The 17793-nt window shown below is 32.4% G+C and overlaps 1 protein-coding gene across 6 annotated transcripts in view; it reads right to left on the bottom strand.

Annotated features, from left to right (window-relative positions):
• The window catches only part of LRRIQ1 (leucine rich repeats and IQ motif containing 1), a 197776-nt gene that overhangs the window by 146646 nt on the left and 33337 nt on the right, over positions 1-17793 (bottom strand). For all 6 annotated transcript variants that reach the window (XM_029204164.1, XM_029204163.1, XM_029204165.1 and 3 more), the window contains 2 exons: positions 1135-1328; positions 502-629 (listed from right to left, as the gene is read on the bottom strand). In XM_029204164.1, coding sequence (XP_029059997.1) covers positions 502-629; positions 1135-1328 — 322 coding nt within the window. The remainder of the gene's footprint in view (positions 1-501; positions 630-1134; positions 1329-17793) is intronic.

Below are 17793 nucleotides of genomic sequence, written 5' to 3'. Positions count from 1 at the left end.
ACTTAATGTTAAGATATTTTTTTTAAGTGTTACTTTATATCCTTAGGGAAATCAAATTTAAATCAATCTTAACAGTTACAAAAAGACATGCAAGTTGAGAGCAGATTAAAAATCTTTCTTCCAGGACTTAATAAGTACCATTTGAAAGAATGAGACATCCTTCTGAATTAAATTAACTACCTCCTGTATTTTCCAAGAACTATATCTTTACAAATATAAACAAACCTGCCCTGAGAGATTTCCATAGTACATTTTTGAGAAGAAACAAAATGAGTAAGATAAGTGACAATTAAAATTCTACTAAAATTTGAGGATATGTCAATACACTTTAATTTTTTTAATTCTATGAAGTTATATTTATAATTTATGTCCAATTTATTGTACTGTACATTCCTTGAATTACTGGAAAAACCTAACAGCTTTTCTACTTATTATGAAGATCACACATTTATGTTAATCATTCACTGCATTTAAGCTTAATTAAGCAAATTATATTTTTACCTGTTTTGAGAGATACTCAGGATTTGTAGTAAAGGCAGCCAATATGAAGAAAATGTTTCCATACTTGAAATGCTGTTATCATCCAAGTGCAATTCTCTTAGAAGAACATGATTCTCTAAGGATGGAAGCTATATTTAAATTTGGGTTATTAGCTTATATTAAGTAAAATATTTTTGTCATTTAGCCAAATTTAAAACAATAAAACCTACCAAAACTAACAACAGACATATTCTGGTAAACAGCATATCATAAATCAAAGTATAATATTATGAGAATTTTAGTATGAATAAAATTTCCAATAATGATTTTCATAGCTAGCATTTTTTTAATACTTTGTGACAAATTTTAATTAGAATTTCAGATAAACTTGGTCCCACTTACACACTGAATCATAACTGAAAAGTATTTAGTATTATAAAAAACTAATGTTAACTTAGATTTCTTATAAGATATTGTAATTATGTTGAACATTTTTTAAATAGTGAAAAGTATATAATAGTTTAAACTGGAAATCAAATACAGCTGATAAGTAAAAATAAAAGTTAAAACTGCTTTTAAAATGTATGAGTGATATTTCTAGCAAAAGAAAAATGCTGTGTTAATCACAGAAATCAATTAATTCAAAGCAATTACCTCACTTAGATAATTTCCCTGTAACTTCAGTATTTGGAGCAATCCACAGTTTTCAATGCCCTCAACTTCAGTAAGATGATTATGTGAGCAATCCAGGTGTATAATGGTAGGCGTATCACAAAGACCTTTTGTACTAATTAACTGATTATGGTCCACAATTAGTTGCTGAAGATTTTTCAACGATTCTAAGCCACCTGGAAGAAAAAAATTTCCATGATCACTTTATCATACATTCTTCCAGACTCTAGAGTTTCAATTTTTTTCTAAATAACTGCATCTTTTTATTTCCAATATTCCTAATTACAAGACTTAGCCCAATTTCCTGGTGAAAAATGTGTAAGTGTAAAATGTATTATTATTTAAACTTGTGCCTAAGAGATGTATTTTTGAATGACAATTATATATCACTTCAAAATTGAACAAAATACTAGAAGTCATACATTGGGCATTGAATGTTTTATTTTCAATTGACAATGGAACAAGGGAGAGGGAGGAATCATTGAAAAAATAACAGTTTTCAATTCAATTCCAGGGTCTTTGAATTTTCAATGCTTGGTTAAGATTGTTGCAGAATGTAATTACAGAATGTAATTGCAGAATGCTATTTTTCTACCATTGAAATATCTACCTTAGGTTCACAAATGAAGTAGGTACAACTGTATTAAAACCAATAAAATATTAGTATATTCTTCTGGTATTATAAGATTTTCACAAGTGGCCTCCTTTTTACCCAGATAAACTTAAAATCAATGTGATTCCAATCTAAAAACAATCAGAGGAGCCCTAGACTATAGCTCAGTGGCCATAAAAAAAAAAAATGAGAAGGTTGTTTAAATAAGTCATCATAGTTAGCACTGCAAAGAGATGCTGAGGAAGTCTGTAAAAAATTTCATGGAAGCTATTAAAATCTAGAAAATTTTATTAGATTGAATATTGGACTACATATGTTCTCTGTAGTTACTACCCTGTGTAATATTATGTTACATGCTGAAGAAAGGTAAAGGATTTGGCACAAAAGCTAAAAATAAAAGGAAATAGCACATAAAGCAGAACAATTGGGAGAGGAAAAGGCAGATGAGATTCTGTGATGATGGGAGTGATTAGTAAAGGTACATTTTACAATTATCAAAGGCATTTTTATTTACACTAAATTATATATGGTCAACTGTGTGAGCCAGAGTGGGCAAAGGAGTATGAAGAGGCCACTGCTTGACAAGTAGTGAAGCAGCCGAAGACTTTTGCTAGAGGCATCCACGGAGTAAACAGGATGAAAGCCACAGCGCAGTGGAAGTGAAGACAGTGAGTGTAGACTAATTTTTAGATATTTGACAATGGAGAGAAGATCCTCCAAAGTCCTTAAAATGGAAACCCTATCTCTGAACTCATCCTCTGCTACTGTCCCCTTCTCTTGGTTCATTCTAACATGCTGACCTCCTGGCTGTTCCCTCGAACATGCCACACGGGTTTCCAGCTTAGGGCTGCCTACATATGTAAGAAACAACTGTCAGTGTGTGACATGTTAGGCTAGGAGGAATTAAATAAAGCTTATCAGCTAACTTCAGATATTAAGACACCATGAATCCCAATCAATATACAGAGAAGTTACACTTATCTATTCAACAACCCATCAGAGATTCCAATCTAGTGAAATTATCATGATTTCAAGCCTCAGATACTAAGGAATCTTTGACTGAGCATTTCTACTTCTAGGAATCCATTATATACTAACACACACACATACACACAACTATGAAGTAATATATAGAGCAATTCCTTGCCATACTATTTAAACAAAGAAATTGAGAAAAGTTAAATGTCTATCAGTAGCGAATAGTTAAATAAATTATGGAGTATCTATCAAATGAATATGTATGTATAATCTTCAATATGAAGTAGTCTGACATAGAAGTATGCCCATGATGTACTACTGTATGTAAAACCTAAGTTGCATACATAGGCTTTTAGCTATTGAATATACCTGACTTTCAATCTACACATCTATTAATTGTATTGCGTAGAACAAGGTCTGGATTGATTTGTAAGCAACTGTGAACAGTGGTTACTACTGCAAAATAAGAAAGAGAACAGGGTAAGCAGAGAGAGAAAGTTTCACTGCTTACATTGTATACTTCTCTATTTTTAAAATTTTTAAATGAGAATGCACTTCTTATATAATATTTTTTAAAACAATATATTTGAAAAAAATCAGAGCAAGTACTGAATAGAACTGTTATTCTGTATTTATTCCTGACCACCACCATCACCAAATGGTTATTGAACTGAAGAAAAATGAGAAAACCTGATGCTGTCATCCATCAGAAGGGTTTGTTAGATAGCCAAAGTGTGGGAACACTGTACATAGACAGGGGGGCATACCTCTTAGATTTTAAGATCAAAGGTTTAAAGGGAAAAGTGAGATGGAAAGTAGATCTTTCAGCCTCACTGAGCCTTGATATTGATGGCAGTCCTGTTTGATAGCTTCACTGCAACCTCAAGAGAGACCCTGAGCCAGAACCACCAACTAAGGCAATTCCAGATACCTGATCCACAGAAAATAGGAGGTAATAAATGTCTGTGGTTTTAAATTGCTAAATTTGGGGGTACTCTGCTTCACCAAAGTATATGACTAATATAGTAATGATCCTATTCTGAAGAAAACATGAGAAAGAAGAAAATATGTTTGAAAATGTTTTGGGCTAGGGAAGAACATTTACAGAAATTTAATGTAACAAGAATTCAAAGATACTAAAATAACAGATGTAGGTAAACAAATGGGCCAAAATAACACCATGACAGAACTAATAAATAATTTAGAAAAAATGTTGTACAGGACAGAGAGCTAAAGATTGAGTTGCTCACAAGAAGAGATAATCACACTGAGAACAAAATGTGAAGAAGCAGAAGATAAAGCAGCAAGATTACATTAATTAAATAAAGATAGACATAACAGATAAAGTCAATCAAAATATGGATCATCCATGATTGAAAAATAGAACCAAGCCAAAAAAGTTTGTGAATATATAAAAAACAAAAATTTTCATAAATGAAGAAATAACAATCTATAGTTTGAAAAGGATATTCTATTCCACGAAAAAAACTTATGTGGGTTTATTGACAATAAGACGTCTTGCTAAATTTATTAATCAAGGACAAAGAAAATGTTATTCAGGTATCTGGGCAGAAACCAGTTTTGGGGGAGTAAAATCAAGTTAGCCTCTAGTTTAACCACAGCAACACACAATATCAAAATGCAACGAAGCAATGTCCATGAAATACCAAGTGAAAATGTGACCTAAAAATAGAATGCACAGCTATATTTTCATTCAAGTATGAAGGTAACTGACAGATACTCTTGAATGTGAAAGAATTCAGGGAATATAGCATCCACTAGTCCTTCTTTGAAAAATAAGATGTAAAAAGAGTTAATGAACTATATAATCCAGACAAGCAGAAGATGAAAGAAGCAGTTTGTCATAAAAAAGACTGGTATTGACCCCTTTTCATACAGATCTAATGCTGCTAGAGGAGATAAGATAGAGTCATAAATCCTGATTTGATGTCATAAATCCTGATGTGAAAAACAAAAATTGTGAAGGGAAAAGAAGATTGGAAAAAGTGTAAATATCCTAATTTATTCTATTTTCTTATAGAGGAGTTAGTATTGCCTAAAATAGATTAATCAAAGCACATCTTTTTATAAATCACTGAACAAAAATATTATAACTGACAAAATTATTAGGGGGAGATGGAATTGTAAATGAGATAATCTTATCATTTGTAGCATGAGGAAGTCTAAAACTTTGAAATCAAAACATTTTCATATAATTTCCTGCTCTATTGCTTAGCAATGTTTTCATGAGCTTTTAAATATGTCCCATCTTAGTAAACTGTAGGAAAATTTGCTGAAAATGAATGTTACCAACGAGTAATTCATGTGTGTATGATTTTTGATCACCGTAAGATTATTCTATAATACCTTAATATATTTCAACAATTGATTACTTTATAAATCACTGTACTTTTAAAAAATTCAAGTTGATATTCTATTTCAGTAGTGATAAAGTTTTGACTGCATCATCTCAAAAGAAGTACTAAAAAGTTAACTGTTACTTTACTATTAGAATATAAAATATATGCCTAGAGCACATCTCTTTATATATACTCTAATAATCACAGGTATTATTAAGCTTTGTCTCATGTTTAATTAAACTTTACTTAACTAATTATCTAAATCTTCTTTAAATAAACTGTACCCTAAGTACATTTATTTATATAGAAAAAGTAGGCATCATTGTCTGAATTGTTACAGATCATGTTCATTCAAGTGATTTCTTATTTTGATCACATTTTTTCATAAATATGCCTCCTTCATAAAGGAGGACATTTTGTTTACCATTTTATATTTGTTATTCCTCAAAGAGTTTTGAATTTCTATTCAGGTGTTAGCTATGCTTATTAGAGTTTTATTTTCTTAATAGTTATATGTGACAATTTTTTCTAATTTCCTGAAATAATAGGCATGAAGTATCTTCTCTGTTAACACATGTAAAGCATTTATAGTTTCCACATTTCTACAAGAAATATGAAAATCTGTGTTTTGCAAAAATAGCTTTACTTGTAATATAAAACTCATAACTCGTTCTACAAGTCCTAAGACTGTGTTGTGTCCTCATAGAAATAGAAAAAGGATATAGACAGAATCTCTGCTCAAGTATCATTTACTTGAAAAATTCACCTAGAATATTTTTTAAAATTATGACATGTACAATTATTCACAATTTATTAAGTGAATAAAGTTAATTACAAAACAATATTACAGTAGTGATTTTTAAAATGGATGGAAAACAATCTGGAAAGCTCACCAATACTGGCTATATCTGGATGGTGGGAATATGGCTTACTATTTTATCATTTCACATCATAATTTATAGACAATAAGCATATATTAATTGTGTAGATTAGATTAAAAGTTACTTAGAAAAAAATACAAAATTCCATTTCCAGAAATTTCTGCTCAGATACTGTGATCTTTACCCCTGAAAATAACTAAAAACAGTAATTACATTTTTTAAATGTTTCCAAATGAGCTGTTAAGAAAGCAAAGAATTCTTAGTCCAAAATCTAAATAGATATGGTAGGCAAAGAGAAGCAAGCAGAACAGTAAAGCCAGTTTTCAGTGCGAGAAAACTTGTTAAATCTGGTGAATATGATGATCAATTTCTATAGCCTCACAGTTTGAGGAAACAAAACTTAAAATTCACCAATAGGAGGCAAGTATGACAGGCAATTCCGAGTAAACCTGGACCCCAATCAGCTATACCCAACTGAAGACAGGAAATTAAACTACCTATCTCAAATCTCAGTAAAAGGGGAAAAAAATCCTCCTTTAAAATAATAAATACAAGCTGACTCTCCCATAGGTTTACGACTCAAATTCATTCTCATGGTGATCAGAAAACTTCCACCAAAAATGTAGCACAAATGATTCTAGATTGTTTGTGTCCTTCGGCATCTGAAAAATCTCTAAAGAACAAACTTTAATCTCATAACTAGGAATAATCACAAAGCTTAAATTCCAAGGGAAATAAACAGGTGACAAAAAAAAAAAACACAAAGAAATAAGATGCCATAAGTAAGAGTTAGCAGAAATAACAAATCCCAGCAAAACCAGACCCACGTGAAAATCAGAATTAATTCAAATTAAAAAACTCAATGACTAGGATTAACAGCAAGTCAGAATTTGTCACTGGAATATAGGTATATAGAAAGTAACTAGAGGCAGCAAAAAAAGACAGAAAGATAGAATATAGGAAATATGGAGGCAAGAGTCAGGAAATCTAATATATGTGTAGCGTTTCAACAAACTGAGGAAGAAAAAAACTTTTTGAAGAGATAATGGTTAACAGATAAAATTTAAAAGTGAAAATCACATATTCAATAATTGCATCAGACCCTAAGAGGATGAATTAAAAAGAAATCCATGCCTAGACACATCAGAATAAAAATTCATAACAGGAATAACAAGAAAAAAAATACTTGAAAAGACATAGAAAATACCCTCAAAGTTTCCGAAATTTAACACAGCTGACTTCTTAAAGCAACAGTGAAAGTAAAAAAGTAACGGAATGATACTTATGAATTACTGAAAGAAAATAAACTTCAATTTAGAAAAATACACCCAGTTAAATTATGATTTAACAATGAATGCTAAGTAAGCACATTTACAGAAAAATTATCTTCCACAAACTAGTTATTTTACTAGAGGAAAATTTAAAGGATCTATATCAGAAGGAGGAAAGAGATCCAAGATCTTAAATGAAAAAAAGAGCAACAGGCATAAAAGCAATAAATATGGGCAAATATGATCAAACTTTGTATAAAATAACCATAATGTACAGCTTGAAGAGTTAAATAAAAATACATTTAAGGGCTTCCCTGGTGGCGCAGTGGTTGAGAGTCTGCCTGCCGATGCAGGGGACGCGGGCTCGTGCCCCGGTCTGGGAAGATCCCACATGCCGCGGAGTGGCTAGGCCTGTGAGCCATGGCTGCTGAGCCTGCGTGTCCGGAGCCTGTGCTCCGCAACGGGAGAGGCCACAACAGTGAGAGGGCCGCGTACCGCAAAAACAAAAAACATTTAAAATCCTGAAAAACAAACACATATAAGTCAGGAAATTTGAGGTAAAGATATCAATTAACTTGAGATAAATTGAGTATATTTTATAATTTCTATGGTGACCACTAAATAAAGTATATAACTATCAAAAGACTGAGACAAAAGAGGAAATGAGGGGAAAAATACCAAATAAGTCAAAAGAAGACAAGAGAAGGGGAAAATAGAAAATGTAGCAAAGGCTTTCTGTTTACAGTAACAATGGACAAGGTAATGAGAAAACAAATATAAACATAGCTGCTGAAGGCATTTAAGAACTAAAATGGTATTATAGAATAAGAGGATTAAGTTCCAGAAGAAATGAGGTGAACACATTATTCAGGGTATCTATTAATTCTGAGAAAGGAAAGCTTGCAACATCAGGGGGTCAAAACTTGGGCTCCAGAGCTCTCCTCAGCAAAAGAGGTCTAACAAATCTCTACCTTACTTTTGGTTGGACCTCCATGTACTACACATTAATCCAAATATGGAATAGCTCCCAAGGTACTGAAGCCAAGCTTTCAATAATATCATTAGCAAAACATGGATTTAGCTGCACAGAGATCACTAATGCTTGTAGTTTTAAACAATAAAGACCTCTGGAGGAAAATAATAACATCATAGCCTCAAATTGATTCTATAGTTTTGTTTTTCTTAGTATTTTCTGACTGTAAAATGACAAAAAACTAAGCAAGGAAATAACATCATGTGAACAAAAATCAAGAGAACAGATAATAGAAACTATCCACAGGGTATCTAGATAATGAAGTTACCAGACACAGAAATTAACAAAACTTTGTTGAACATATTAAAAAATTAAAATTGGAAACTTACATATTAGATACTATAAAAATGTGAATTGAGTGCTAAATAAAAGAAGCAAATAAAAGTTCTAAGCTTGAAAATCTACAACTACAAACAAGACTTTCATGAATGGATTGGACATTATATTAGACACAGCTGAAGGGAGAATTAGTGAACCATAATTTGAGTCACAAGAAAACATCCAAAATGACACATAGAGATGCAAAAGAAATGTAAGAGAATTATAAAAGGATAAGGGGATTATAGAATATAGTGGGAATATATATCTGGATCTAGATCTATAAGTAAGTAGGTAGCTCAGAATTTTTCAACACTGAATAAAGATGCCAAGCCACTGATTTAAGAGGCACAATGAATTCAAGCAGGGTGAATACTAAGGTAACCACAGTAGAAACATCAGAGTAAACTGATGAAACAATGGCAAAAGAAAAAAAAAATCTTAAAAGGGGAAAAGGAAATTTTCTTCCAAGGATCAACCATTAGGTTGTTGCACATCACCCTAGGCAAGGAAAGCTATAATAAAATAAAATCCATTCACAATGCAGAAAATGCATGCCAAATGGTAAGTATATATATCAAAATACATAAACAGAGATATGTGTGTGTATATGCATATTCTTCAGGTGAAAGGAATATCACAGATGAAAGGTAGAATAAAGTTCAATGGAAAGGTTTAAAAATGGATCAATCCAAATGATATTGACTTTATAAAATAATAATGTCTTAAGGCACTTGAAACACACATATAGATACATATATACACATGCAGAGTTAAAATACTCAACAAAAAGAGCACATTAAGTTGGGAGGGAGTAAATAAAGTTTAAGTTTTCTAAGACCCTAGAATTGCCTTGGAAAAGAGAGGAAAGTGCTACTGTTGGTGGGAATGTAAACTGATACAGCCACTATGGAGAACAGTATGGAGGTTCCTTAAAAAACTAAAAATAGAACTACCATATGACCCAGCAATCCCACTACTGGGCATATACCCTGAGAAAACCATAATTCAAAAAGAGTCATGTACCACCATGTTCATTGCAGCTCTATTTACAATAGCCAGGACATGGAGGCAACCTAAGTGTCCATTGACAGATGAATGGATAAAGAAGATGTGGCACATATATACAATGGAATATTACTCAGCCATAAAAAGAAACGAAATTGAGTTGTTTGTAGTGAGGTGGATGGACCTAGAGTCTGTCATACAGAGTGAAGTCAGTCAGAAATAGAAAAACAAACACCATATGCTAACACATATGCATGGAATCTAAAAAAAAAAATGGTTCTGATGAACCTAGGGGCAGGACGGGAATAAAGACGCAGGAGTAGAGAATGGACTTGAGGACACGGGGAGGGGGAAGGGTAAGCTGGGATGAAGTGAGAGAGTAGCACTGATATATATACACTACCAAATGTAAAATAGCTAGCTAGTGGGAAGCAGCTGCATAGCACAGGGAGATCAGCTCGGTGCTTTGTGACCACCTAGAGGGGTGGGATAGGGAGCGTAGGAGGGAGACACAAGTGGGAGGGGATATAGGGATATATATATATATACATATAGCTGATTCACTTTGTTGTGCAGCAGAAACACAACACTGTAAAGCAATTATACTCCAATAAAGATGTCAAAAAAGAAAAAGAAAAAAGAGAGGAAAGTGCTAAATAAACTTAGATTTGGTAAATAAAGAAGGCATGATGTAATATCAATAGTAAACCAAAAGGATAGTAAAATAATATAAAAATGGTAATATGATAGAAAAGAAAAATGGAATAATTTAAAATCTCAACCAAAGCAAAAGAAGGCAAGAAAAGAGAAAAAAAAAAAAAAAGAACAAGAACAAATAGAATCAAATAGTAAGAGAGTAATTTTAAACTCAAATATATCAATAATTGAATGTTATTGATTACACTTAATTACTAGGGACTAAAGGTTACAAATCAAAGCTTGAATTTGTCAGGCAGCCCAGATAAAACAAGAACAAAAACAACAATGTTTTATGTTACATTACAAAAATTCCAAAAATAGAACTTGTAGAAATATTGTAAGTAAAAGGACAGAAAAAGATGTATTATGTAAACATTAAAACAGTAATTCTCAAAGTGTGGGCCAGTGTCCCCATCCTGAGACACCTTTAAAGGTTCCATGGAGTCAAAACTACTTTCATAATAATTCTAAGAGGTTATTTGCCTTTTCCACTCCCATTTGTTCAAGAGTGTAGGGTGGAGTTATCCAGAGAACTACATGAGGTGTGATATCGTAGTAAATTTAACGCAGAAGGAAATACGGAAATCCAGCTGTCTTGTGTTAAGCTAGACATTAAAGAGATTTGCAAATATGTGTAACAATGACCCTTTTCTCACTGTATCTTTTTGTTTAAAAAATACAGTTATTGGGCTTCCCTGGTGGCGCAGTGGTTGAGAGTCTGCCTGCCGATGCAGAGGACACGGGTTCGTGCCCCGGTCCGGGAAGATCCCACATGCCGCGGAGCCGCTAGGCCCGTGAGCCATGGCCGCTGAGCCTGCGCGTCCGGAGCCTGTGCTCCGCAACTGGAGAGACCACAACAGTGAGAGGCCAGAGTACCGCAAAAAAAAAAAAATACAGTTATTATTCTAAAACTGTTATGAGTGCAAAGGCTTTATTGTCTTAAACTTTGAATGAATACAAAAATTTTCTGTTTTTTCCTAATGCAGTAAATATTGATAGATATAACCCACATAAATGAAAACTGTCTGAAGGAGGTCCGCAATAATTTTTAAGAGTGTTAGAAAGGTCCTGAGTCCAAAAAAAGCTGGTTTGATTATGTCAGACACAAAGACTAAGGCAGAAAACTTTTAATACAGTTGAAAAGGGACATTTAAAAATGATAAAATTGGTCAATTTAACAGAAACATATAACAGTTATAAATTTGTGTGCACCAAATATCATGGCCTAAAAAATATTTAAATCAAAAAAATAAATTAAAAAAAGCTATGAGAATGAAGATCTACAATCTACAAACACCATGGGAGTCATGTATATAAGTCTTTCTCCAGGACTCTGCTAACATGACAAGTGTTCCACTTAATCAACAGGCAGTATTGCATAATCAATAATGAATAGGCTCTGAGGCAGGCAGTCCTGAATTTCAGTAACACATGCCTATTCGAAAACTAGCTATATGACTGTAAGCAAGTTACTTAACTACTCTGGTCCTTCATTCCTTTTTTGTGGAGTGGGGGTGATTTCACATTATTGGGAGGATTAAAAATAATATTAAAGTAGCATTTACAACACTTTCACATGTTGGGTACTAAAAATGATAGTTATTGTTTCCTAACAATTATCCTCAATAAAAACAAGGAGTTAAAAAACTGTAACTGAAAAAAAAACCAAAAACAAACAAAAAAAAAACTGTAACTGTGGTGACCAAATAAGGCTTCAAAGAGATATGTTTGAGCTAAACCTTGAAGAAGGAATAGGATATTAATACATACTCAGAAAAGTCTATACACAACTGATTAAACAGTAATTTGATCCAGTAAGTGCACTGGATCAAAAGGAGGAATCTAGGTGGGAAGGAAGTTAGAATAAATTGCCCCCCTTCTTCTTTTAATCTTAGAAATTCTTCGCTGTCAAATAAAGGATGAGAACTGAGCAAAACAGACTTACAGCAAGACTTAAGTTAGAACATCATTACTTCCTCAACATCTCTAAGAACATAATTCTCTCCCTGTAAAAATTTGTTATTTCTTCTACTACCCATCTAAAACAAAACAAATAATAACCACAAAAATTTCAAGAGTCTCTTTCAAAGGGTTTAAATATAATAAATATAAAGGATTGCTTAAATATTCTTGAGTTTACTGCTTCAATATATTCTTTATTAGCCCTTTAAAAGTTTCCTAGGTCCCACAAAATAAAATTGAAGCCAACTATGTTTATCCCTCCTCATTGCCCATGGCAAAATTAGCATTTGGCTATACTTGCTACAAATATCTATTTCAAAGAATTCTTCCCACAGAAATGAGCCAATGGTCTAATAAAACATTCCTGCCACAGGGGAAAAAAACTCTTCTGTAAGGAACAGCAATACTAAAGATGTTGAATTAGGCTGGAGGTTTTCACTAAAAAAGTGTTTGGTAAAGGTCTACCTCCTTTAGCTGCTCAATGATTGCTATGTTTGACAGTTACATACAAATATGCTGAGTTACAATTGAGATTTTCAATTTCAATGCAAAAGTCCTTCAGGATCATACAGGTTGTACGGAAAAAAGAATACTGAAACAGGAATCAGGAAATGTGGATTCTAGCCCCACCTCTGCCAGGAGTTAGACGAAAACTATGTGGGTCTGTTTTTCCATCTGTAAACTAAGAAGCCTAGACTGGCAGATCTGCAAAATCCCTTTCAGCTTTGTTCTAAGCATTGTGTTACATTTCAAAACTAAAGAGTAAGCTAGCACCATCTAGTGGAATCCAAAGAATTCCCTAAGTATATAATGAAAAACATTTCTACAAGCAAAATATCTACAGCTTTATCTTATTTTACTTCATTATTTTTTCTAATGTTCCAATGACAACATTTGGCAGCAAGAATTAATCCAGGCACATTTCCCCTATGAGCCACGACACAGTAATCAAGCCTATGTGAAAATGTTGAATTATTCAATATCTTTCATACTTAGAATACTAGTTTCACTTTTCCAGAAAACAGTATTATCTGAAAATAAAGCAGCAGAAAAAAAATCTCCCAGTATCTCTAACTATTTACAATAATATTTTCTAGGGCTGTATTACCTGTAATTTATAAATTAATGATTTATAAATTGCTGGCATTAAAGTCATTAACATCATACTTATTTTCATTTTTACCCAATAGTCAATAAAGGAAACATGGCAATTTACTCTTTTCCTCTTTCTCTCTATATCAATAACTATCAGTAGGATAATCTCAGTGCAAGTCAGGATAGTCATTTATTTTGTTTATTGCTGCATCCTCAGCAATATTCCAGTGCTGTGTTCTAGTGCTTCCACATAGTAGATGCTCAATGGCTCATTAATAAATTTATTAATGAATAAACCTTAAAATCATTATACATTTTTCAGCATAAAGACTTTGTAATATAGTATAACAAAACAGTAATAATCTTAAATATTAAATGCGTATTTATGAGAGAGGCAATAGAATGAATCGATTAAAAAATTTGGTACCAGGATACACTGCTGAGTTTCAAATCCTGGCTCTATCATTAACTAACGGTGTGATTTTAGACAACTTACTTAAACTTTCTATGTTTCAGCTTTCTTATCTGGACAAAACAAAGATTAAATAGTACCTAACTAATAACACTTATGTGAAAATCAAATGAGTTAATATGTATAAAGCACATGAAATGGCTGGTGGTAAAAAAAAGTTATCTATTACTATATTTATTATACTTAAGTTGTATTTTTTCTATAAACACTTTGGTCATGCAGCATGAATTTTAAAAATTAGCTTAGTTTTAAAATGTTTCTGCTAAAAAAGGTCAATAAAATTCAATATATTTTGGGAGGAAAAAAGAAAACTAGATTATAACATATGAATCACCTATTTTTCATTTGCTTTGGCTATTCATTAAAAAACTAAATCAAAAATACTAACTCAAAATATGAAAGATTCCTCATAGGTAAAGTTTATAAATTTTAATGAACACTGTGGCAACATTCATTTAAGAAAAGTTTTCTCCACATTACTTATTAAAAAAAAATGTCTTACCAATTTTGCCTGAAATTTACTCATGGGAAATTTCAGGCAAAGGAAAGCAAGAAATTTAACGAAGATAACAAACCTTAAAATTTAAACTGAAATCCACCCAAATTAAAGTGAGTTATAAAAGATAAAAATTTGTGTAACTTCAGGGAAAAAAACATTAAAAATTATAATAAAATCTCTCTTCCAATTAAAATAAATCCATCTTTAAAATCATCAACGTGAAGTGAATTTAAAGAGCTTAAAGCAATTATCTTGTGCATTTAAAACATGCAAGAATAATGCCAGGTCAAGTAAAAATACTCAATAGTCAAAAACTTGCTGCCAAAATAGAACCAATTGTAGAAAATAATATAAAAACGTACAAAGTATTTTTTAAATGACTACAAAATTTATATGACCATATATGCCCAATATAATAGTTTATTTTTTGCTACATTTGACCAGAATAATCTGTACCTCAATATGTAATACATCTTAAGGATATCATTTTGAATTATATTTTAAATTAATATTTCAGTTATGATTAATAATAATAATTAAGACCATTTCTTTCTATAGTCACAGCACACAATATGTTTAAACATTAAAGAACTAACTTTGTAACTTTCAATTTATAGAATTAAATTTTAAACTATTACTTTAAAAGAGTATATTTCACATTGTGTTTCTATTTCTACAATTAACCAGTTTAAGTAGAATGGAAAACATTCAGCATAAATTATTTCAAATAAAGTGCCTTAAAGAGAGTGATAGAGTTGCTATTTTCAGTCACTAAATGCAAAGAAAGCAAAAAATGTACACTAATGTTTTCTAATAAAAAGAGTAATTAGAGTTAACATCGCTAATTAACTGCTGCAATAATATAGCTTAGTTAGAATTAGGAACAAATTAAACTCGAAACTACAAATGTAGAATATTTGGTATTGCTTCCAATTTTATTTCACCTCCTTAAGAAATATTATAGCATGGAATAGTGACTTATTAACTTATAAACACAAATCTATCTTTGTGCCCCTTCATAAGAGTTCTTAGCATCAATATATCATTGAGAGACAAAATCTATGCTTTTCCCTTAACTCAACCAGAATCTCTGTAAGCAGTTCTTGAAGATGAAAAACAGACTCCAACTGGTCTTCAGAAAATCTACTTTCCCATGCATACTCTTCTCACACTCAATAAATACAGTGTTTTCATTGTACCCAACAGACAGCAAAGATGTCTTTTACTTTGTTTGCTGAGAGTGTACTACATAGAGATACCTCAGGTACATCAATTAATAACATGGCAGTTTTCACATAAGTCTTGCAGATATCCTATCCCAGGAAATCCACTGACTACAAAAAATCCCATACAGCACTGTTGGCAATGAAAATGAAGTGAATGGGAGTTCAAGCATTTCTTCTTACAAACAGCCTTTTTCTTTTTTTTCAAGCTTGCTTCAGTGAGTACCAATAAAGTAACATACATTATCAGTGCACTTGCCTTCATTCCAACAACAACAAAATTATTTCTGTATGTATTTTAAATTAAAATTTTACAATAAAAAATTTGTTTCAAAAGTATCAGTATTTCCATATGGGAGAAGTCATGAGTGGTCCCAAAGCAGGCAGCACAGACACATAGACAAACATATTAAAGAACATTATACATTACATTTTAGAAATTATGCCTTGAAATGTTTGCAAAACAAAAGCTTGCTTTGTGAAAACCACTATATTTTTCCCAAATTAAAAAAAAAAAAATGGGGACTTCCCTGGTGGTGCAGTGGTTAAGAATCCACCTGCCAGTGCAGGGGACACGGGTTCGAGTCCTGGTCCGGGAAGATCCCACATGCCGCGGAGCAACTAAGCCTGTGCACCACAACTACTGAGCCTGTGCTCTAGAGCCTGCAAGACACAACTACTGAGCCCACATGCCAGTTACTGAAGCCCGCGTGCCTAGAGCCCATGCTCCACAACAAGAGAAGCCACTGCAATGAGAAACCCGCACACCTGCAACAAAGAGTAGCCCCCACTCACCGCAACTAGAGAAAGCCCGCGCACAGCAACGAAGACCCAACACAGCCATAAATAAATAAATAAATAAATAAATTTATATTTTAAAAAAAGGGAGTTGATGGTGACTGATTAGATCCAATTCTCCCCAAACCTCCTCCAGAAATTCATAAAGTGCAACAAAGAAATCAAAATACCCACAACCTATCGTTCCATTGCAAATGGGAGATAAAGAAATCACAAGTTAAATTTCTTTCTAAGTGGGGTAATAAGTATCCAGGATCAACACAATCCAGGCTGAATCGACACTTGTACAGAGGAAATCCTACGGAAACTGAACGGATAAGTAAACACTGGAGATGCCCCAGGGGTGGAAGAACCCATTTATTACCAACAAGGCCTCCCTCCAGAAAGAGAGAGCATCATCCTGAGTGGGATGACAGTACTGAGACCAAGTATATGAATTAAATTAATAAATGCAAATGGCCATGGTCTATATGAGAGAAAAACATTTAAGCTTGGATCAAAAAATAAAACCCAAATCCATTCTGTATACAAGTACATACATAAAACAAAGTGATTCAGAAATGTTAAAAAGTTTTTTTAGATTAGGCAAATACAAACAAAATGAAACCATGTAAGACAAGGTAGAATTCAGTCACAAAAGCATTAAAGAGACAAAGGATGGAACTTAAAATTCTCAAGGCTAAAATTCACAATAAAGATAACACAGTTAAGAATATCTGTATAACAGCATGGAGAAACATTCATGACGCAGAAACAAAAGGATGTACACAAAGAAATAGGCTGATTAAGAACAGATACACAGCTCGGTGCTTTGTGACCACCTAGAGGGGTGGGATAGGGAGGGTGCGAGGGAGGGAGACACAAGAGGGAAGAGATATGGGAACATATGTATATGTATAACTGATTCACTTTGTTGTAAAGCAGAAACTAACACACCATTGTAAAGCAATTATACTCCAATAAAGATGTTAAAAAAAAAGAACAGATACATTCAATCTAGCTCAACTCCTTCAGTCCAAGGTAAATCAAGTGCACATTTAAGACCTAAAATAAAAGATCACTAATGTAGATCTTAAAGATGAAAACATATACTTTATATTCCAACAAAAAACAACCACCTTCTTTTCAAGTGCACATGAAACATTCCTGAAAATTAACCACATGTTAGAAAACCACAAGTTTCAAAAAGCAGATATGGCACAAAAATAATTCTCTGACCATAATTAAATAAAACTAGAAAAAATAACAACAAAAATGGTCTTTCCATGTGGAAATTTAAAATTTTAGGTAAAAGATAAAATACATCATATAATTGTAGAACAGACAAAAATACCTATACCTTATTCAGAAGTTACAGAATAAGCAGTGCTCGGAGTAAAATTTATAGACTTAAGTACTTATGTCAACAAGAGTGAAAAATGATAAATAATT

Source organism: Monodon monoceros, unplaced genomic scaffold (genome assembly GCF_005190385.1).
Source record: "Monodon monoceros isolate NGI ecotype Baffin Bay Population unplaced genomic scaffold, NGI_Narwhal_1 Super_Scaffold_6, whole genome shotgun sequence".
NCBI lineage: Eukaryota > Metazoa > Chordata > Mammalia > Artiodactyla > Monodontidae > Monodon > Monodon monoceros.
The sequence above is the reverse complement of the archived record's forward strand: the minus strand, read 5'-3'. Positions and strand labels throughout refer to the sequence as shown.